The sequence below is a fragment of the Mus musculus genome (genome assembly GCF_000001635.26).
Source record: "Mus musculus strain C57BL/6J chromosome 5 unlocalized genomic contig, GRCm38.p6 C57BL/6J MMCHR5_RANDOM_CTG1".
In the NCBI taxonomy this organism is placed as follows: domain Eukaryota; kingdom Metazoa; phylum Chordata; class Mammalia; order Rodentia; family Muridae; genus Mus; species Mus musculus.
This window is the reverse complement of record NT_187056.1, coordinates 129,187-153,518: the sequence shown is the minus strand read 5'-3', so window position 1 is coordinate 153,518 and position 24,332 is coordinate 129,187. Positions and strand designations below refer to the sequence as shown.

Below are 24,332 nucleotides of genomic sequence, written 5' to 3'. Positions count from 1 at the left end.
TTGTTCTGCTTCAGCTACATTACGTTATCCAGAGCTTACTGTAGTAGAATATCTGGGATTTGGAGTTGCCATATTGCCTTGGCTGTTGTTGATTGTGTTCTTATGCTGACCTTTAGCTCTTGGGTTGTCTCTGGTGCCAGCAAGCCTCCTGAAAAGCAGGGCAGATTTGTGAGCAAGCAGGTGGAGTGCAGGGTACAAGGTGAAATTTGCTCTGCTGTGTGTGGCCTAAGGAAACCTGGCAGGCAAGAGACCTTGGGCAGAGACTGACTAGAACATTCTAGATGCTGAGAGACCTGCAGAAATGCAGGCAGAGCGATGGACTGGAAAATGGAGCTCAGTGGACAGGGTACATCTAGGTGCCGCAGGTGGATCTGGCAGGCAGGTGACTTGGAGGAGACTGGATTTTTTTTTCAGAGACTGCACTTTCGATGTGATTGAATTTGTAAAGGCTGTGAAGGTTTAATTATTCATGTTTTATATTTGTGATATTTATTAACCCGAGATCTTGGTGATCAACACCCGCCACCCAAAAGGGAAGGGTTATGTCTCAAAAAGCGTTTATGTGTTAAGCTGACAGGGGAAAGATGTGCTGGATAGTTTTATGTCAACTGACACATGTTAGAGTAATCTGAGAGGAAGGAACAACTGTTCAGAAAATGGCTTCATAGGTATGGGCTTTGAGCAGGTCAATGGAGAATTTTCTTAGTGCTTGATGGGGATGTCCAGCTGACTTATGGTGGTGCTATTCCTGGTCTGGTGGTCCTAAAAGAAAGCAAACTACAGAGAACAAGGCAAGAAGTTGCACCATTCCATTTCCTCTGCATCAGCTCTTGCTTCTAGGTTCCTGTCATGTTTTTCTGTCCTTGCTTGCTTTGATGATGGACTACAGTGTAGAAGGGTGAGCCAAATAAACCCTTTTACCCTCAGCTTGCCTTTGGCTATGACTTTTCACCACAGCAATAGAATCCCAAAAAATGTGTGGTGTATGTGTATGGGTGTGTGGTTGTGTGTGAGTTTGCATGTGTGATTTAAATACTCTTACTCATGGTTCTAAGTAGCCTGTAACTTATTATGTGGAACAGGCTAGAAAGCAAAATCTCCATATCTTTGCATCCTGAGGGCTGGAATGAAAGGCATATACTTCAATGTGTGGAGCACTCTTTTTGTTTGTTTGGTTTTGTTTTTAAATGTTTGGCTTTATTTAGGTGTTCTCCACTGCATGGCTGATCTGGAACTACTTACCTTCTGGCACTTCACCCACCCAACTACCCTGGTCCGAGATTAGAGGCCAGAGACAGGAAGACTGAAAGAATATGTTTAGTAACTTTATCAGATTGTAAGCCTTTAGTGATACTTGTTGGACACTGATTTGTGTTTGTGTGAGTTAAAGTTTACTTGTTTGTTCTATCTTGGAATTTTTCCCAGAACCAATCAGGATGGCAGTTCATGGCCCACCCCAATTCCTGGAGCTGATAAGGAAGAAGGCACTGAAGTATGAGACCTTGGTTGTCTCTGGAGAAATTGCTCATTGATCTTCTCCCAGCACTGTTCGAGGAGGCTTTCACTGATAGATTCACTAAGGTTGTGAAGGCTATGGTGTCAGCATGGCCTTCCATCTACTTTCCTGTGGTGCCTTGATATACAGGCTCCAGAAGGCAATATTTCAGGCTTTGCTGGGTGGATTATATGTCCTATTTACACATGAATTTCAACTCAGGTAAGCATGGCCCATGTAATATCAAGTGGGGGACACTGGTTTTTGGGGAAGTAATCCACTGGATCTTGCAGGATGGGAACAGAGGTATATTGGAAGTTTCACTAGTAAGATTACAGATGCCTTGACTGATGTTGTTCTCTGATGAGAAAATACTGTTCAGTGTAGAGTGGACTAATAGTAAAGATGTAGGTACAGGGAAAGAGCCTTCCCTTGACTCTCCCACAGGTAGTAGTAGTACCAGTTAAAGAGTAACAGAATGGAGTAAACTCACAGGGCTATGGAGGCAGCTCAGAAAAAGTCATTAACAACATTAGGTTGTTAGTGGATACTCAGCACTAGGAGAAAAACCAACACTGCCTAGACCAGATAGGAGAAAGGAAGAGCTGACTCCATGGAAAGTCATCTCTTTTCCACTGACACTTCACCTGTTACCCATAGGAGGTGGAAACTTTGAGTACCCGATATGCAGAATGAGCATCATGATGTTTGGGATGTATGGGCTGGAATTGCTGGTGCTTCCTGCTCAGGAGAGACCAAGATCCAGAAGTAGGTAGAAGAGCCTGAGCTGGAAGCTGTACCAAATCCCGCTGTGAAGGTGATAACTGCTGACTTCTGTTTTGGAAAACTTCCAAATGAGTGATGCACATACTTCTTGGATTGAGCCTAGGAAAGAAAAGGTTGCTTGCAATCCTGAAGTAAAATGTTGACATCTTCATTTTTCAAAGGCCAGCTTTGACATCCAGGGCAAACTGAGGCTGTGCATAGAGTTGGTAGCTGATCACCCAGCTGACTTTTCTCTGAAGGAGCAAAGGTTGATTCTACGGGGTTGGCAAGAAGCAATCTGTTGCCAGCAAAATACTCAGTGGGACTGGCCAGAAGTGTTGATGGATCATACATAATTTCTCTCTCTCTCTCTCTCTCTCTCTCTCTTTCTCTCTCTCTCTCTTTAACACACACACACATAATTTACATATATATTTTCTCTCTCTCTCTCTCTCTCTCTCTAACACACACACAAACACACACACATACACACACACATACACACACACATACACACACACACACACACACACACACACACACACACACACACACGAACACACACGGTGGATGAAGTAAGCTTCAAAACCTTCAACTTTAAACATATACATACATACACATTTGATGGGTGGAGCAAAGCTCCAACACTCTTTTTCTACCACAGCCTATATATCCCAGCTATATCTTCCAAGCAGTACAAAAATAACAGTGTACTTATAGTCTATGGTTTAAATGAAAGTTTACAATGAGTATACTAAGAGAAAATATGTTTCCGAATACCTTCACATGAGCCAATATTTTAAGTATTATGAATAAAATTATTATTCCCAAGAACCTAATTACATTTGTAACTAAGCAGCTTGTTATAGATCAGCAATGTGTAAGCAAACAAGGTATTTTTTTCTTTTTTTCTTTTTTCTTTTTTTTTTGTTTGTTAAATGTCAATAATAAAATAAAAAAAAATATTTACTTATATTTTTTCTTCCAAACAACTATTTTCACTTTAATTATAAATAACTATGGAAGCATTTGTAGCTGATAGGAAAACTGTCCACAGCATTTCTGATAATGCCATTCCTAACTTATGGGGAACAGTCTCTTGTTCTTCAGTTCAATTTACTTTGGTTCTTTAAGGGAGTAGCTTATATAAACATTGTATTAGTGTAAGATTGAAGCTTTTCTGATGGGACTGAGACAAATGTCTCTAGTGTTCTCTCTTCATAGAGATATCATAAAAGGAATTTCATCCTCGATCTTGTCAATGTTTCTGTACTTTAAGAGTACAATTCTTTTGTAGTAAGATATGATGATGATTTTTGGATGTCCTCAGTTTCTGTAGCTAAGTCTCCCTTTTCATTTCTTATTTTGTTCATTTGGATTCTTTCTCTATAGCCTTTAGTTAGTTTGGCTAAGGGTTTATCCATTTTATTGATTTTTCTCAGTCAGCTCTTGGTTTTGTTGACTCTTCATATCATGCATTTTGTTTCTTTTTTTATTCTTGGATATTTTATTTGTTTACATTTTGTCTTAGTCAGGGTTTCTATTCCTGCACAAACATCAGGACCAAGAAGCAAGTTGGGGAGGAAAAGGTTTATTTGGCTTACACTTCCATGCTGCTGTTCATCACCAAGGAAGTCAGGACTGGAACTCAGGCAGGTCAGGAAGCAGGAGCTGATGCAGAGGCCATGGAGGGATGTTCCTTACTAGCTTGCCTCCTCTGGCTTGCTCAGCTTGCTCTCTTATAGAATCCAAGACAGCCAGCCCAGAGATGGTCCCACCTACAAGGGGCCCTTCCCCCTTGATCACTAATTGAGAAAATGCCTTACAGTTGTATCTCATGGAGGCATTTCCTCAACTGAAGCTCCTTTCTCTGTGGTAACTACAGCTGTGTCAAGTTGACACAAAACTAGCCAGTACAATTGATCCCTTGTCAACTTGACACACAAACACATCACTAGTAAGCCTCAACCCTTACATTCTTATTCATCCCCAAGATCTAAATAACTTTAAAAGTCCCACAGTCTTTACATATTCCTAAATTTTCAATCTCTTTAAAATATCCATCTCTTTTAAAATCCAAACTCTTTTTTTACAATTAAAAGTCTCTTAACTGTGGGCTCCACTAAAACAGTTTCTTCCTTCAAGAGGGAAAATAACAGGGCACAGTCACAATCAAAGCAAAAATCAATCTCCAACCGTCCAATGTCTGGGATCCAACTCACGATCTTCTGGGCTCCTCCAAGGGCTTGGGTCACTTCTCCAGCCATGCCCCTTGTAGCACACGCGTAGTCCTCTAGGCTCCAGATGCCTGTACTCCACTGCTGCTGCTGCTCTTGGTGGTCATCTCATGGTACTGGCATCTCCAAAAGGCTGCATGACCCCTTCAGTCCTGGGCCGTCAATTGCAACTGAGGCTGCACCTTCACCAATGGCCTTCCATGGCCTCTCACAGTGCCAAACCTCAGCTGCTTTGCGTGACCCCTTCATGCCTTCAAAACCAGTACCACCTGTGTGACACTTACATATTACCAAGACCCACTGCAGCAGGAGTACAACCTTGGCCATCTCTGGAACACAGCCTCTTTGTGCTTTCAGAAAACACTTCCCAGAAGATGTCACCTCAATGATGCTGGTCTCTTCTTAATCACCGCTAATTTCTTAGCTCCAGCTAACCAGCATCAATAGTCCCAGTAATGCAAAGTTTTTGCTTTGGTAGTTCTGGTATCTTGTTAATCACAGCTGATTCTTCAGCCCCAGCTAACCAGAACTACAGAATCTTCACAATCAAAACAGCAATGGCCCTGAAAAGAGTCTTTAATTTTCCCTCTGAAATTTCACAAACCAGACCTCCATCTTCTGCAGTGTTCTCAACATTATCTTCCAAGCTCCTACACAACATCCGACAGAGATTTAACAACGGATGAATCTTCAAGCCCAAAGTTCCAAAGTCCTTCCACAGTCCTCCCCAAAACATGGTCAGGTTGTCACAGGAATACCCCACTCCTGGTACCAATTTGTCTTAGTCAGGGTTTCTATTCCTGCACAAACATCATGACCAAGAAGCAGATGGTGAGGAAAGGGTTTATTTGGCTTACACTTCCATACTGCTGTTCATCACCAAGGAAGCCAGTAAAGAACATCCCTCCATGGCCTCTGCATCAGCTCCTGCTTCCTGACCTGCTTGAGTTCCAGTCCTGGCTTCCTTGGTGATGAACAGCAGTATGGAAGTGTAAGCCAAATAAACCCTTTCCTCCCCATCTTGCTTCTTGGTCATGATGTTTGTGCAGGAATAGAAACCCTGACTAAGACACATTTCAAAAGTTTTTTTTTTTCCTTTCCAGGTCTCCCCTTTGGGACCCTCCTTTCCCATTACCCCTCCTCCTGCCTCTGTAAGGGTGCTTCCCCACCCACACAGAGCCTGGGTGCTCTGGGTCAATATCTTAGAAATGATATGTCCTAATCTACTTTCCATACATATTTCTTTATTTTTGAGTCAGTCTGACGTAGACTAACCTAGCCTGCAGCCAATTATGAAGCTAAGGCTAGCTTGAATATTTACCCTGATGCTACCACCCCTGAATCCTGAGACTGGAACTGTGGACCACCAAACCAGCAGTGAGATCAGTTTCTGTGGAACTGCATTCTTTTTGTTTGTTTGATTGTTTGTTTGTTTGTTTTTGTTTTTGTTTTGTTTTTCGAGACAGGGTTTCTCTGCATAGCCCTAGCTGTTTTGGAACTTACTTTGTAGACCAGACTGGCCTCGAACTCAGAAATCTGCCTGCCTCTGCCTCCCGAGTGCTGAGATTAAAGGCATGTGCCACCACGCCTGACATGGAACTGCATTCTTTTAAGGAGAAATTGGAGAGTACAACGCACCTTTGATACTGCAAGTTACTGATTGAAATGAGAGGTCTAAATTCAAAGGCCATTGAAAACCTTGCTGGAGACTGGGCTTGATATATTGCCCTCTTGCCTTCACATGGAAAGAAGAGGGAGGAGTATCAGGAGTACACAGCTGTCTTACTGCAGAGGCAGCTCATACATGACAGCCTGTGTCAACAGCAACAAAGAGCCCAAAGAAGCTAGTAGAGAGACTGATTCCCTGGATGAAGTCACTGTCTGGTCTCTCAGACACTGAGTGCTCTACTAACCTGGTTCCATGTGTCCACACCTTTACCAAATGGGCAAGCACCAATCCCATGTCTACAGGCTGTCTCTAAGATAGGCACATGGCCCAAGATGACACCAAATATTTTTCTTTCCTCATATAAAGACATTTGAGGCGTTGTTTTTAAATGATGTTTATTGGTATGAGAAGATGAGGCAGGAGATTTGTAAATTTGACCAAACATGATCTGAAGAATCAATGGCCCCAGAAAAATATTTCTGAGGGATTGCAAATCCTCTTAGGTAGACAAAATTATCAGCCAGGATAGGCTACAAAGTAAGACCCTCTGGAAGTAAAGCATCTTACAGAAATGAACAACTGGATGAGTTGATCAAAATCAACCTGAGATGTACCTCAGTGGTTCTATGCTTGCTTGGCATGGATGATGTCTTGGGGCTCCATCTCACATATTGTGAAAATAATTTGAAATTTTCAAACTTCATCTTTCATCTCAGTGACTAAATACCACCATAGCTCAAGTCTAGTTACTGGTCTTTCTCTTTCCACCATGGGTAAACTAAGGGTATCAGGAATTGCTATAGGCCAAGTACTTGGAGGTATAGAATAACAATGAATCAAAAGTTTATTTCACATACTGAAAATATTTGGAATTACCTTGAAATTTTCATTCTCAATTTTTTTTATTCATTTGTTTGGTGTGTGTATGTGCACGTTAATGTATTTGTGTATTGTAGATTCTTTAGAGAGAAACTCACCATATAGAACTGTTGAGCAATACTAAGGGTCCCAACCACTGTCTTGAAAAGGACTGGCAGGCAAATAGACAGATATTGTTCTAGGACAAACTCCTAGTATTCTTTCACCCTTCTAAGGTGCAGGCTTCAAACCAGAGAACAGAACAAACTGGGCTACTGGTCCCCAATTAAGCTCAATGAAAACACCTGAAACTTCACACATTCTCTTCACACTATGGTAGAGGGGAATACCATTGGAGGCACACAAAACTCTGGGAACTGCTACTGACCAATATCATTTTAATCAATTACTTCATTTTCTGAAACCTGTGTGAAATGGTGTGACTTTCTCTAAGATGTTCTCAATTTTGTGTATATGCAGATTTATTGTACATATGGTGCTTGTAAATGCTAGGATCCACAGATGTCTGAAGAAATGAGATTAACACTTGAAGCCTGAGTTACTGCTGTAGGCATCTGATGATAGTTCTGAAATCAAAATCTGCCCTCTTCTAAAGCAACATGTACTATTAAACATGGCTCATTGCCTTTTTGGGCTCATGAGCTTTTGTTTGTTGATTTGTTTATTTTTCTGAAGAGCATGAAAGGAATTTTCTGTGAGCAAACTTCCAGCAGGTTCATAGGTTCCAAGCAACAAGGCCTGTGAAGTTGACAGGCAGACAGGGAGACAGGGTGAGGGGAAGGAAGGAAAAAGGAGTGTGAGAGACACAGAGATTGGGTTTATGAATTTTTTTTTACCACCGGCCAACCTAGATATCCATATGTGAACCACCTTAGCTGATAACTTTATCCACCTATCCCAGATTTTGAATCATGACATGCTAGCATCCATGTGTTCATTTTGACTCTCTCCAGAGGACATTTGCTCAAAATGCTTAAAGTTAGATATTTTATTCTACTCAGACATCAGGAATAACATCTAAAAAAGCACCCATGTTCTATTTATTCAATTATATATTACAGTGAAGAACAAAAAGTTTACAAGTCCATGACAAAGGATCTAGTTAATCTGTCCTGGCAGAGTCAATTCAAAACATCCAAGTTGCCTTTGTCAGTCCACAAGTCTGCTCCCCATGTCAAGCTTAGCCTCCAAGATCCCAATTATTGCACATCCTTTCCTTTCCAAGTATCTGTACATTGCCTGAAGTCAGTCTCTGAGCACCCCAGATGAGAGATGTGTCTCAAGACTGTCATTTATTCACATGCAGAAGTTCTGAATCCATGTTCACCGCCAGCAAAAACAAAGTCTGGCTCTCTTGCCATAGACACAGCACTCACCACATTTGTGGCATATACGTGTAGCAAAAGAGAGGCTCTTGGGCTGCCTTATTGCCCTTAGTGTATCCATGAGTTCCTGACAAAGTTGGGCAAATCTTTCTACAGAGACATGTCCCAACTCATTATAGCACTCCAGAGAGGCAGGGTACTGTTCCACATTCATCTTGTTCCAGTTGGCTGTTTGCTGTAAAAGGTCCTTCAGAATGGGCATGGAGAAGTCATTGTTGTAAAAGTTGACCTTGGTGAGCTGAGAGCATTGTATGAAGGAAGGTAGGAGTGCATTGAGCTGAGAGTCCTTCAGCTTACATCCCTGCAAATTCAGAGTCTCAAGAGTTTTTACCACTTTCTCTAAGAGACCTCTCAGAGGCATCACATCCAAAACCTGTAAGACCACGCCTTTCATCTCCAGATGTTTTAGCTGAAAGAGACTCTGACAGCAAGAGAAGGAATCCAAGTCTGACTGTGAAATTTGGTAGTGAGTGATGGAGAGGGACCCCAAGGGTGTCATCAAGCACCTAGGAATAAGTGAGACCAGATGGTTAGTTCTGGCAAGTGGTGATGGAGAGCGTGGAATGCAGTTTATACAGTTGTAGAAGGGACCAGGTGACCCAAGGTCACCCACACTTAATCTGCTGGCTTCAGTCCCACACAGAAAACCAGTTTAGCCCATAAGACACATAGAGGAAGTTCTGTGACAAAAGAGTCCTGACAGGATCTAGGGACATTACATGTGGGCTCATTCAAAGCTGCATTTCATCCAAGTTTCTGAACAGTCACTCTTGCTATCCCTTACAGTTCCACACAATCCCTCATATCCCTTGTACTCCACAGTACTGGGGCTCAAAACCATGGGAAAGTAGGGGAAGATATTAGGCTGTTCCCACAGATCTTAGCACAGAGCTAACCTCCTCACTTTGATGGTCTCCCCCAGCTCCTAACTACAACCTTAACTCTCTGTTCCCTTCTGATCATTTTTGTTTGGTTGGTTGTTTGATTATTTTGTTCCTTTTCTCTAGACAGGATTTCTCTGTATAGCCGGGCTGTCCTAGAACTCACTCTGTAGACCATGCTGGCCTCTAACTCAGAAATCCACCTGCCTCTGCCTCCCAAGTGCTAAGATTAAAGGCATGTGCCACCACTGGCCAGCGCTTCTGATCATTTTGTTGGCTGTGACTCCAAGAAGAATTACAGTCTCTTCTGATCAGATCTGTGCTACTCCTTACCTCCCTTCAGTCTTTTGCTTCAGGAGTAATTATTTGAGACTTTGAATCAATACACATAACGGCCATATTCTAAAAGGTCCCTAAAATTTGTTCCAGGTGGCTGACTGTCAGGCATTGTACATGAATAATCCTTAAAACGGACAAGAAAAAATGCTCTGCTAGGTAACTCAGATCTCCATCCTTGCTTACCTGAAGACCTGACTCATGTGGTCTGTGAGAAAGTGGACACCTTGCATGGAGAGATGCTGGAGACAATTGAATTTGGAGAAGATAGAAACGAACTCCTTGACACACTTATCTTTTCTGTCTCCTGTCCTATTGGCAATCTTGAAGACATTCTTATAGAGGGGTGCCAGGAGAAGTTTGCGAAGATTTCTCATCTGCCATAAGCAGGGAGCAAAACGGGCCAGATTGAACACATTTCACTCAGTGTTCAGTTCGAATTCCTCGATGTGCTCTGGATGAAAGACATTCAAAATCTCTAAGACAAAGTCCACGGGCATAGCCCAGATCTTCATGTTTATACAGCACAAATGTAGGGAGTCCTTTCTCTGCTGGGCCCACTTCAAGAAGTATGCTTGTGTTTCATCACGGCGGGGCCTGAGGCACAGGTCTGCTACCACCTTCAGCTGCCTCCTCCTTGCATATCTGCGAAGGACCTTCACTACTGTAGGCTTCTCATCCAAGGGCTCTGAAGAACAGCTACCATCCTCTGCACCAGCCCATATGTCCCAGAAGGCATGGTGCACATTCCTCAGGTCCAGAACCTGAAGTTTTCCCCTGTCGGGAGTGAAACATGTCAAATGTCAGCAGACATGACTACCCACAGTCAGCTTTGACTACCTGACTCTAAACTCAAGTCTCCCCAACTTTGGTAAGGTATAATTTCTTGAAACAGAGTGCAATGTGCACACAAGCATGCTACAGAATCTTTCCCTGAGCTGCATGTGTAGACCTGACCACTTTCCTTCCACTAAGGTACTCTTTATTTCTCCTTAGTCCCATTAATAGTGGTTGTGGGAAAACCAGGAATAAGCTCATTCTACAGGCTACTTAGAGTAAGCTGTAATCCACTGACAACTGTCAGTTACAACTGTCCTTAGTCCAAGAAGACAATAGCTTCAAGGTTCCTGCACCACTGTCTGATGATCCCATCAGAAGCCATTCTCCCTGAACCCACAATCTCTACTGTGTACCCAAATGATCCCTTATAGACGACTTGATTATTACGCACCTGGGGTGAGATTCTCTTGTCAGTTGCATGTCTATTCCATCTAGCACAGCCTGCAAGGTCTCCAAGTTAGGTGACTTCATCAAAGCCCCCACAGGGAGACAGGGAAAAGTCCAGGCTGCCATGATTGCCTTCATGAGCTTCTTAAGTCTGCCAGCAAAGGCCCTCTGGAACAGTGCTGGGAAGAGCAGAAAAGGCACCTCCTCCAGACAGGACAAGGCCAAAGCCTCATCTCTCAGCAGAGCCTTCAATGTCAGATTCTGGAGAGTGGACAGAGTCTGAACACTCATCCTCTTCAGTCTCCAGTCAGAAGGCTCCTTGGGAAGGATTCAGAAAAAAATATACTTTCAAGACAAAGTTTGTAAAACTTCCTCACCATTACATCAACCACTAATCTTCAGAGTTACTACTCTGACAGTGACAGAGAAATCAATTTACCTCTTCAACCTAAACTGGTGGTGGAAAGACAGACTCCCACAACCGGGGTCTTTCTAAAAACCAAATGAGCACATAATTTCAAATCAAAATACTTTTTGTGTGACCCTTTCTCAAAAACATTCTTAAAAAAAAATTCCAGGGGCTGGTGAGATGGCTCAGTGGGTAAGAGCACCCGACTGCTATTCCGAAGGTCCAGAGTTCAAATCCCAGAAACAACATGGTGGCTCACAACCATCCGTAACAAGATCTGACTCCCTCTTCTGGTGTGTCTGAAGACAGCTACAGTGTACTTACATAAAATAATAAAAAAAAATTCCAAAATCAAACAAAACCAACCGACTGACCAACCAACCAAAAAAACAAACATACATCTTTGTGATGCAGATCAATATTAATTCCCAGTAAGCAGAATGACTTCAGTACATTTCTACAATTTTTAGGGTTTCCTGGGTCTGGTAAGCAGATCATGTACACAGAAGAAAGCTATGTGGAAAAGATGAAACGCAAAGCCTAAGGCAATACATATGCATAACTCAAAAGTTTCACTTGAGCAATTGGGCATTGAAGAAAACCAAAGATACATGGTGTACAGGTCTACAGTGTGACCCAGAGCCTGTCTCTCTCTCTCTCTCTCTCTCTCTCTCTCTCTCTCTCTCTCTCTCTCTCTCTCTCACCACACACACACACACACACACACACACACACACACACACACACACACACAAATTCAGTGAAGAGGAAACCTGAAGGAACAGGTTAGTCAGAATGATCTGCTTTCCAGCTTCCCAGGAGCCACATGGCCAGTTCTAAGAGAGTTTGAACAAGATACAGAATACTTGTCTCAAAAATTTTATGAAACACACTAATGAACTATGCAAGCTATAGAAATATATCAGTGATGCTACAGAAATATATCGGTGATAAGGCTAAAAATTCAATTGGAATGAAACCCAAGGTCTTCAACCTGTTCCTCTAAAGAAGTCTAAACTTCTCTACATCAAACAGCATTACCCAAGGAAAAACCAGTACATACCAGTTGAGCACTGCAGATAGGTCTCCAAGTCCCAGCTGCACCAGGCAGTTATCAGGCTGCAGGTCTCTGAGTGTGTTCTCTGGATCAACTGGAGCCTTTATATACCTCTGTGCTAACCCCTCCCTATTTTAGCCACACCCTTCAACCAAAACTGGAATTGGATTTCCTGGTTTAATCTCCACCCTTCAAATTCCAGATCAAAGATCTAATCATTTCATCGGTTAAATCAGAAGGACTTGTATTCACATACTCTCCACTCTTCCTCACCCCCCCCCAAAAGGTTTCATGGATAAATATGAACATTCCACTTGTTAATTAACCATATAACATCAAGTTTTTTTATTTGTTCTTTCATTTACTTAAGGTTTACTTAGTTTTCAATTTGTTCCATGGGTCTTGTCATGCTCAGAAGCCAAGGGTGTTTTAGAAGTCTAATTCTAGAAATTCTTCTGCCTCAGAATCCTTCTTATTGCTAGGATTACTGTTATGAATAAACACATCTGGTTGGATTTCATTCATGGGACCAGAGTCATTTTTAGTTTTCATCAGCTAAGGGTTTAATCTGTTATTGATCAGAGACATACCATAATTCAAAGGTATTCTTTTTAGCTGGATTTGGGACAGAATACAGAGTCAGAGTTAGGAATAGGTACTGGAGCTCAAGGGCTGAAGTGGATGTTCTGTCAGTAAACTGCAGCAGCAGCCACACAAAAGGTAGGGCAGGAGCAAGGCTTGATTCCATTACTATAGTGGCCAGGGTGTTGTGTGTGTACTCAGTTGGTAGGGAGCTACCCAGCATTCAAAGATTCCTCTCTAAAACTCTCTGTGCAACAGACAAGATGGGGCATGCTGGTAAGCTCAAAATTGGAAGTGGGAGGTAGGAGGCTCATTTTAATGTCATCTTCAGCCAAACTGTAAGCTGAAGTATAGTCTGATCCCTAAAAGACAAGGGAAATGGTGCCCTTGGCTGCTCAGGCAACTTAGATTATGACAAGTAGGATCAGCCTAACAAAATTCCTCAGGGATGTGGGTCTTGGGCTGGAGACTTGGCTTAGAAAGAAGGAACACCTGTCAACCTTCTATTCCTATCATCTACATGGTGGCTTGAAATGATCTGTGACTCCAGTTCCAGCAGTTGTGAAACTGCGTTCTGACCTTCTAGGGGAGCAGCCATGAGAGGGCTGCCCATTCATAGTTGTAGGCAAAGCACCCCTACACATAGAACAAATCTTACTAAAACAATACATTTATACTGAGAATGGGAGCATACACATTGATTCCCTCCCCTCAGGAGTCAAAGTTTGACTGATTCAGGGAGTTCAGAGCTACCCTTATCTTAATAACTAAACCCCAACCAGTGAAATCTATGGAGTGAGGATCTTTCACAAAATTAAACCAGAGCTGGGCAGGGTGGCACAGGGCATAAATCCCAGCACTACAGTCAGAGGCAGGAGCATCTTTGATTTCGAGGCCAGACTGCTCCTCAGAGTGGCTTATGGGACATTTAGGGCTTTTAAACAAAGAGACCCTGTCTAAAAACAACAAAACAAACACACAAACAAGATGAAATTTCCCAGATGGTGCAGGTGCAGACTTAAAACCCAGGATTAGGTAGGTAGACACAGGAGAAGCTCTGAGGTCAAGGTTAATCTAGTATACAACGTGAGTTCAGGAAGAACCAGAGATGGGTAAACTGACCAACCCTGTCAAAAATCAGTCAAACAAACAAACAGACAGAGAGACAAAAACCAAACAAAAAAGTACCCAAAACACAAAATAAAATTCTTAAATTAACTTCAAGGGAGCTTAAGAGCCAGTGAGTTGGCTCAGAGGGGAACGGCACTTGCTGTCAAGCCTGAGTTCAGTAGTGGTAACCACAGCTGTACTGACAGAGACCACTTCAGTTTACAGTCCACCCACTCTACATGCACACTCCCTAGCTGATCCACCAATTCACAAATGAACTAAGACAGTCAGCATGTACAGAAGAGCAGGAGAGCTATCAAGGGTGGTGGTGCAAGTTTCAGTGGACTGATGAAGGATGACCCCCAAACTACATAATGTAATTCTGTGTCTCCCATTCAAATACCAACAATGGGAGCTGGGTGTTTGATTGGCAGCTCAGCCTCTTGTTCTGGCTTCATGAATTAAAATATCTGCAGTAAAACTCCTTGGGTCAAGAAAAAAAGGCTTTCTCCAAAATGCTAATGAGATCTCCTTGGAAAAGAAAGAAGAAATCCAAAGTAGAAAGAAAGATTTTCAGAGTAAAATGGGACCAAGAGAAAGGAGACTTTGAGCTGGATGGGGCTCATGACCAGGGAATTCTGGAGCCTAGGGGCATTGACCTTGCCGAGTTAATAGGCACTACAGTTTTTAATGAAAGAGCCACAAGTACCACTGTCTAGAGATAAAGACAATGACCCGCCTTTTCATTGGATATTTTCTTTATTTACATTTTCAAATGTTAGCCCCTTTCCTGGTTTCCCCTGTGAAAAACACCCTTCCCCTATGCCCTCCCCCTCCCCCTGCTTACCAATCCACCCACTCCTGCTTCCTGGCCCTGCCATTTCCCCACACTGGGGCATACAGATAAGTGGATATTAGTCCAGAAGACCAGAAGCTCAGAATAGCCAAGATAAAATTAACAAACCACATGGAACTCAAGAAGAAGGAAGACCAAAGTGTGGATCTTTTATCTATCTTAAAGGGGGTGGACAAAAGGGGGAACATGGAAGGAGATACAGACTCAAAGTGTGGAGTAGAGACTGAATAAACGACCATCTAGAGACTGGCTCACCTGGTGATCCATCCCATTTACAGTCACCAAACTCAGACACTGATGTGTACACACTTTTCAGCATGCATAAACAATGTCACACCTCAGAGTTGGAATGGAGGCTTTGTATACATACCCAATGGTGGGCAAAAGCTTTCTTCAGGTCCAGGCTTTGTGCTCAATGGGAGACAATAGATCCCTGATCATATTATATTGCAATAAGTTTTTTTCTAGAGATTTTCTGAAATTGACCTGTGTTCCTCTGAGCAGCTTGTCCAGGCTGTCCTTGGGGAATTTCATGCACAGTAGAATCTGTTGTTTGGGTAGTATTGTTGCACCAAGGTTCAAGGAGCCCTGTCCTGGTGAGGTTGACCTTCTGTTCCATGCTCATCAGAGTAGAAGAATGGAAAGTCTCAAAGTTTTTCTTGATCTGGTTTGTTTCTTGTTTGTTTGTGGGGGGTCTGGGGGGTATTTTTTACATCTGTCTTTGTTTGAGGGTTTCCTCTGGACCTGACTGTGGCTGAGATCCTGTTACTAAGCACTATTCTCTGTTTGGCCATGAAACTTCTAACCCCCTTGCTATTCAGGTGCCCAGAACTTTTATTCTGGTAGCTTGGTGCTCTCTACCACCTACGCAGATATAGCAGATGCTTCAACAACCGTGCCTATAGTATTTAGCCATTCACATCTTCCTAGCACACACTATTCCTTTCTTTTTTCACCTCTGAGCCACACCAGTAGGACCTGGGAAGGAACATTGTGAGGGTCACACCAACACCTGTTTGTTGCCCAAAGCTATGAGCAACCATTTTCTTCCTTGACTGACAATTGAATTTAACAGGCAAAATCCAGAGACTACAGGCTCAAAATCCAAAGGAACTGATGATCTTGGCCTCTCCCATTGATTTTCTCCAGAAATGTGGCTGTCACAGGACAATGGTAACATCTAGCCTTGATCCTCAACCTTTGCATATCTTGAAAATCTCTACCAGATGTGCCTAGAGAGTAACCTCAGGGGTCATTCCAGAATTGCTTCTTCCAGGGAGAGAGCATCAATGACACTGGTTCCTATGAAAGTACAGAATATAGATCAGTTTCCTTCCAGTCCAGTGTACACAATGAAAAGGCTTGCTAGCTACAAGTCTTGGAACAACTTCTCTTGAGGCACTTTCCTCAAGATTGGGTCTCATTCAAGGAGCCACTGGCCTTCTCCATGTTGTGGGTTCTCTCATGATCAAGAGTTCTATAGCTCCCAATTTTCAAGCTTCCAAAACTGTACTACCTCACTTATCAAGTCTGGATACTGAGATCCTTTCCTGTAATGAACCCCCATGCTATTCGTTATGGCTGCCTAGGTGAAATAGTCCTCATCTATAACCCTGTCTACACGCAAATTAAAGAAGATACTATCTCTGCCTCTTTGTGTAGTATGAGCCTTCAGCCTGCCTAGTTCCTATCTCAGTGGCATTATCTGTAGACAATGTGCTAAGCTGGCACTCCTTCATGTTAATCAGATATGGGATAAAGAGATAGTTCAGGAGTTAGGAGCATGGGGGACAAAAACACAGGACCTGACACACAAAAGCTAGGATATGTACCTGAGGTATCTGTTAGAGAAGCCAGTGCTCTAACTACTCAGTCATATCTCCCTCCCCTTTTCTTTGCGTCTCCCTTACTGAAATATTTTTTTCATACAACGTGTTATGATTATGGTTTCAACTCCCCCAACTCCTCTGAGGTCATTCCCACATTATTTTCCATCTCAATCCACACCCTTTGTATCTCTCCTGAGAAAAGAAACAGGCACTTAAAGAATCCAGAAACATGTGTGGCAGAACACAAGTGTACTGCCAGGACAGGGGAGGAAGAGGCAGGACCACCTCCAGACTGGCCTAGCAAGTGAGGTACAGAACAGTTTAACATACAATGAGACCCTGCTTGAAAAACAAACAGAGAAATGAACAAATAAACAAAAAGAGCAACAGAAAATCAAAAGAAAAGAAGAACACACAACTTGGAACAGGACAAAATAAATAAGCCAACAGAAAAAGAGAGCCAATCCCACCCCATCAAAAAAATAAAGTAGAATCATCAACAACAACAGCAAAAAAAAAATCCCAAAGAAATACAGAATACATTCAAAGACACAGAAATCCCAGAAAAACAGAAAGAAAGAATTTATAATCTAAAAGCAGAACAATATAAATAAACAAAAGTGTATAACACAACTTTCTAACACTCAGATCTGCTAAATTGTCTTTGAGTTTGTTTTGTTTCCCTCCTACAACTGGTTAATTAGTCTTCTTTTAAGAGTAGGATTTGTATCCAACAGAAAATTTCCATTTAACTCCAGGCAGTGGTGGTGCACATCTTTAATACCAGCATTTGGGAGGCAGAGGCAGGCGGATTTCTGAGTTCAAGGCCAGCCTGGTCTACAAAGTGAATTCCAGGACAGCCTGGCCTACACAGAAAAACCCTGACTCAAAAAACCAAAAAAAAAAAAAAAATTCCATTTAACAAGTTTAGTGTTTCATTTGGAAGACTTTACTTTATAGATTGGAGACAGCTTCTGGGTTCGGAATGGGAGCTTCTCTCAATACTGTCATGTGGTACAAATTTGTGCATGCCCTGTGCCCGCTGCTTCAAGCTCTCTAAATTCATATGTGCATCAGTTCTGCTGTGTTTTAGAAGGCCTTAAGGTATCTTCAGTAGAACGATGGCTACTATGAACATAGTCAAGCAAGTATCTTTGTGGCATTGTGGGTCCTCTTTGGCTTTCTGTCTGTGAGTGGTAAAGCTGGGTCTACAAGGTAGATTGAATCTCAGTTATTTGAGAAACTGCCAGATTGATCTTACAAGTGGTTGTGCAAGTTTGCACTCTCTTCAACAATAGAGATGTGTTCCTCTTGTTCCATAACCTCCCCACATGAGCTGTGAAATGAGGTTGAGAGCTCTGATTCAATCACTGAAAAGGTTGCATGTTACAAATACGATTAAAAGGGTGGAGTTTAATCATTTACTCCAATTCCAGTTTGGGATTGGTGGGTGTGGCTACAAAAGGGAGTGGTGAGCAGAGAGGTATATAAAGGCTTCACTGGAGCCAGAGAACACATTCAGAGAACTGCAGCCTGAATAACCGTCTTGTTTGACCAGCACTCAGAGACCAGTCTACAGTGTTCAGAACTAGTAGGTAATGATATTCCCCTGGGTCATGCGGTTTGATGTAGAGACATTTAGACTCCAAGTTAGGACAAAACATGTTAATTTTTTCTTCTTAGAGGAATACATTGAACACCTGGGATTTAATTTCAAATGAAGTTTTAGCTTCATCACAAACGTATATGTTAACCAGGTGATTTCATTATTATGGTTGATTTTCTATTTTGTTTAAGCTGTCCTACAAATGGCCATGTGGCATTGGGTAGGGTGAAAAGCAATAACCTTTTGACTCATAAGACTCCTCAGTATTAACATTACTAGTGTGTTCCCTCACATTTCCATTCACTCAAATGTTTGTGCTTGTTTTTGTGAGTCACTGGCTCACCTGGAGACCAGGGGACCATGTGTCTTTGAACACCTTTAACTCACAATAGCTTGAGTTACACTTGGAGTGTCTTAATGTCTCACTCAATGTCTTACATTAGGCTTTGCTTGATATCGCTTTCACACAGCTTTGATTTTTTTATATGGTCTGTATATGGGACCCAGAAAACCCTGAAAATTATAGGAACCCATTGTCATCATCATGCTTAGTGGATCAATATTGATCCAAGACACAGGGTGTTGTGTGTGTGTGTGTGTGTGTGTGTGTGTGTGTGTGTGTGTTTACTGCTTCCATGATTGTTGTGTGTTGCATTTTTGTTTTGGGTTTTTTTTTCTTTTTTCTTTTTCCTTTTTTTTTTTTTTTTTGTTGATTATTTAATTACATTTGAATTGTTGTTCTTTTTCCCAGTCTTTTCTTTGGCAGCCGCTGACCATCATCTATCCACTTTGACTCTAAAACAATACTCCCTTACACACACACCCAGTCCCCAACAAGCCTCCACAGGACCAAGCATCTCCCTTCCCATGGATATCAGATAATTCAATCATCAGCTACATATTTATCCAGAGCCGTGGATGCACCCGTGTACAAACTTTGGGTGGTGGTTTCATCCGTCAGAGCTCTGAGGGGTCAAGTTAGTGGATATTGTTGTTATTCCTATGGGGCTTTAATCTCTTTCACCTCTTCTGTTCTTCCCTAAGCCTTCCATTGTGTTCCCCTGGCTCAGTCCAATGGTTGCCTATAAGTGTCTGCAATTGTCTTACATGCTGGCACAGCCTCTCAGAGAACAGCTATACAAGGCTCTTATCTGTAAGCACATCTTGGCACCAACTATAGTGTCGGGGATTAGTGTCTGCTGATGGGATTGATCCCAGGGTATGCAGTCTCTGGATGGTCTTTCCTTCAATCTCTGATTCATTTTTTGTCCAAGTTTTTCTTTAGATGGGAACAGTTCTAAGTTAAAAATTTTGAGATGGGTGACTGGGCCCTTCCCTCACATGGGGAACATGCCTATCCACTGAGGCTGGTCTCTTAAGGTTCTATCTCGCTTGTGCTGCACATGTTGTCTTGGGCCATCCACATTAAGTCCTGTGAGTCTTGTCAATTCAATATTACTTTCATTCTTTCTTTTTTTAAAGAGTGTGTCACAAACAAAATTTTTGATCCAAAAATTATATACCCATTTGGGTGATAGAGAGGCTGCCATGATGACAGTGTGGGCGACTGTCTTTCTATGACGTCTTAGGATGAAGAGGTAAATTGATGTCTCTACCATTGCATGAGCAGTAACTCAGAAGCTTAGTGGTTGATGTGATGGTGAGGAAGTTTTATAAATATTCTCTTAAACGTATATGCATTTCTGACTCCTTCCCCAGGATCCTTCTGATTGGAGACCTTAAGAAGATGAATGTTCATACCCCACCCACACTCCAGAAGCTGGCAATTCAGACTCTGGTGAGAGAGGAGGCTCTAGGCATGTCTGATCTGGAGGAGATGGCCCATGGACTCTTCCCAGCACATTTCAAGGAGGCCATTGATGGCAGGTATATCAAGCTCATAAAGGCATTGGTGATAGCCTGGCCTTTCCACTGTCTCCCTGTGGGGGCATTGATGAGGACTACTGACCTGGAAACATTGCAGGCTGTGCTAGATGGAGTAGACATTCGTCGAACCATAGGGTTTCACCCCAGGTAAGCAATTTCCAAGTCCTGTAGAAGGGAGCAGAAGGAGTACACATTAGACATTGTCAGGGAGATTAGATCTGTCATAAATGGATCAGATGCTTCTGATGGCATCATCAGGCAGGGATACAGGGTTCTTGACAGCTACTGTTTACTTGTACTGAGCACAGTTCGATATGGATTAACCTTGAATATGGACTAGAGTAAATGTGGCCTCACAGTGGAATGAGCCTATCCCTGACATTCCCACAAGAACTAATAATATAAGTAAGGAGAAGTAAAGTGTACCTTATTGAAAGAAAAGTATTCATGTGTACAGAAGCACAGGAAAGCTTCAGTAGCAAGCCTGAGTCCAACTTGGATATCAGGTCCTGAAAAAAAAATGTACACTTTAGCACAGAAGAGAGACGAGTTTAGATATATGTAGTAAAAGCTAATTCAGGGTCTGTCATCATTCTTATGTTTCACCTGCAGGAGGAAAAAACTACAGTATCTCGACCTGAGGAATGTGCACCATAGCTTCTGGAACATATGGACTGATTCAGAGGACAGTGACTATTCAGCAGAGATCTTGGATGAAAAGAAAGCCCTGCAGGTCCGTCCCAGATATGCACTGAGGCAGCGTCTGAAGGTCACAGTTGACCTGTGCATCAGGTCCTGCCTTGATGAAGCACAAACATGGTTCTTGAAGTGGGCCCAGGAGAGAAAGGGCTCCCTATATTTCTGCTGTACAAAGATGAAAATCTGGACTCTGCCAGTAAAAGCTCTCAGACATATCTTCCACATTTTTGATCCAGAGCACATCATGGAGTTAGAACTAAACACTGAATGGACTCTTTTAGAGTTGACACATTTTGCCCCCTATTTTGGGCAGATGAGAAATCTTTGCAAAGTATTCCTGGCACCCCTCCACAAAATCGACTTCCATTTACCCAATAGAACAAGAGTCACCGAAGTCAAGTGTATCAACAAGTTTGTTTCTCAGTTCTCCAAATTCAACTGTCTGCAGCATCTTTTCATGTTCTGTGTCCATTTTCTCAGATCCCAGATGAATCAGGTCCTAGGGTAAGCCATGATGGAGAGCTGGTTCAGCTATCAGAGCAAATCTGTCTCTCTTTTCTTAAGGGTTATGGGGACATGATGCCAACCAGTCACTAGGAACAAATATTTAGAGACTCCAAAGACTGGAAGTTATGTCTTGTTTCCATGAATACTCAGTTATACAAGGGAAATTTTACAAGATAAATCAGTATCTCAAATGAACACTCATGAAGTAGGAAAGTGATTTGAGGTAAAGAGTAGGTCAGATCTAGTAAGGATCAGTTGTATTTCTTCCTAGAATCATGGCCGCCCAATCAAATGGAAACTGAAGAGGAATGGAAGTGTGTAGTGAGAAGTCAGGGGACTCACAAGTACAGGGTAAACAGGAGCTATATGTTCAGATCTGTTAGAACAGCCTTCTATCATCACCCACTTCCCATGGGTTAAATGTTTTGAGCCCAGTAGTGCTGAATACATGGGGCAGGAGGTAGAGCTTGGGCTGTAAATGAGAGCAAGCATGACTGCAGAGGGAATGATAGAATGCAGATTCAGTGAACACAAAGCAAATATTGAGATCCTGTCAGAATTCTATTGGGATGGGATTTCTTCTGTTGCTTTCTGGGATTAGGGGATGAACTGGTTTTCAGGTTTAGAGTGAGGCCAGGAGATAAATTAAGAGGTTGAAATGACTGAGCAGTTTCCAACAGAAAGCATCATAGATGATGTCCTTAATCACTTAGTAAAACTGATCTTGGGGCACCTGATTCCTGCTACCACTCTGTATATCCCTGCCAAACATCTACAAGCCCATTTGCCATAACTAACCATCTGTCTCCTTTACCTCTAGGTGCTTGATGACACCCTTGAAGACCTTCTCCATTACTTACTCCCTGATTTCACAGAGAGATTTGGATTCCTTTGCCTGCTGTCAGAGCCTCTTTCAGCTAAAACATCTGGAATTGAGAGGTGTGGTCTTACTGGATTTGGATCTTATGCCTCTGAGAGGTCTCCTCATGAAAGTGGCAGGCACTCTTGAGACTCTGGATTTGCAGGGGTGTAGGATGAAGGACTCCCAGCTCAGTGTCCTCCTACCTGCATTCAAACAATGCTCTCAGATCTCCAATATCAACTTCTACAACAATGAATTCTCCATGCCCTTCCTGAAGGACCTTTTGCAGCACACAGCCAACTGGAGCAAGATGAATGTGGAACAATACCCTGCCCCTCTGGAGTGCTATGATGAATTTGCTCAAGTCTCTGTAGAAAGATTTGTGCGACTTTGTCAGGATCTCATGGATACACTGAGGGCAATAAGGCAGCCCAAGAACACCTCCTTTGCTACAGATATCTGCCACACATGTGGGGAGCGCTGGGTCTTTGACCAGGTGGCCAACCTTTGTCGTTGCTGGCAGTAAAATGGGAACATTCTGGATTGGAATAAAAATAAGGTTTGGGACACATGTCTTACCAAAAAAAAATGTATTTTCCATCTTCAGTTGTAATAAAAAGAACAGAGAAAAAAATCTCACTCAGCCTAGTCATTATACCCCCTTTCTGTAAACTATCAATAAAATAATTTGTTACTCTGTATTTATTGAAAACTTAGAACATGATTTCTTTGTTTAAACATCATTGTTATTGTCTGAATTGAATAAAGCATCTAAATTAAAAGACTACAACAATCACCCTCTGGAAAGAAGTAAAAAAGTACACATTGAAGCCAGGCATGTCAAAATTCACAATCTTGGGAAGGTGGATAAAGTTATCAGTTATGGTGGGAAATATATGAACTTCTAGGCTGGCCTAAAGTACAGAGGAAGAAAAAAAAATAAAGAACATACCTCTCTCAGACTCGTTCTTTCTGTCTTCCCTCACACCCTTTCTCCCTGTCTGAATGTCCAATTCCCTGAACTTGTTCCTTAAGACCAGTGAACTCACCTGATATTTTCCCACAATTAACATGCTTTCATATTCTTAAAACAAACAACATGTAGATTGAGAGAGACTCTTCACCAGTGAAGAGCACATGCTGCTTTTGCAGAGAACCAAAGTTCTGTTTCAGAGCTAATAACCACGTGGCTGTCAAATGGAACTCAGGCTTCAGGTGCTAGGACCCTCCTTTCTGTCCTCTGTGGATCCCACCTTTCACATGCACAAATCCACATAATACACAGGTAGCTATTCAACCAGCTGAAGAACTCTTTAAATAAAAAAGGACTCAATTTCACAAGGGAATAAAAAATGGCCCAATTAATTAAAATGGTGATGTTGTTCAGTAGCACTTGTGTGTCTGTGAAGGGAGCATGTGGAGTTTTAGGCATATCCTTTGAGCTCCATTGGTGAGCAATATTGTAAGATGCTCTGAGCTCCAGAGTTTGAACTCTTTCACTATGGGTGAGTGAGAAGAAATTAGTAGTTTGTCACTCTGCAATATTTATTTCTGTATGTATTTTATGTATATTCCTCTTTTATTTGCATGTATCCTTGCATGATAGAAAAAGGCATCAGAACGTTGTATAGATGGTTGTCAGCTACCAGGTGCTTGTCTAGAACTGAACTCCAGTTGTCTGAAAGAGCAACCAGGATTCATAATTTTTGATCCTTAAAGGCCCATGTTTGAGAATGGTAAACATACTCATGGATAGAGAATCAAAAGGAATCAGGAATTTATTTTGCACAAAAGCTTACGACTTTGGCATTATCTTTAATTCATTACAATTCAAACATTTTGTGTACATGTGTGTGTTGCTGGTATGCTTGATTGTTTCCTTTTTTTAGATAGTCACTATGTAGATCAGCCAATGATATAGCAATATCCTGAGTCATTCTAAGAATGGTCAGGATGAGCTTCATTTCATAGAATGTTTACCTAGCCATTCACAGGATCTATGAACCAAATTAACAGGGTGTGATAATATGTAACAATTATCTCAGCACCCTCTA

General features: G+C 42.1%; 1 protein-coding gene and 1 pseudogene across 1 annotated transcript in view; one reads left to right on the top strand and one right to left on the bottom strand.

The window, feature by feature from the left end:
- The window catches only part of LOC102634529 (PRAME family member 8-like), a 43,112-nt gene extending 20,308 nt beyond the window's left edge, over nucleotides 1–22,804 (top strand). The window contains exons 3-6 of the mRNA XM_017318911.1: nucleotides 1,426–1,717; nucleotides 20,043–20,357; nucleotides 20,823–21,413; nucleotides 22,237–22,804. Of these exons, the coding sequence (XP_017174400.1) occupies nucleotides 1,605–1,717; nucleotides 20,043–20,357; nucleotides 20,823–21,413; nucleotides 22,237–22,804 (1,587 nt within the window). The 5' untranslated portion in view covers nucleotides 1,426–1,604. The remainder of the gene's footprint in view (nucleotides 1–1,425; nucleotides 1,718–20,042; nucleotides 20,358–20,822; nucleotides 21,414–22,236) is intronic.
- On the bottom strand, nucleotides 8,369–11,178 carry LOC101055790 (annotated as a pseudogene).
- Nucleotides 22,805–24,332: the final 1,528 nt, after the last annotated feature.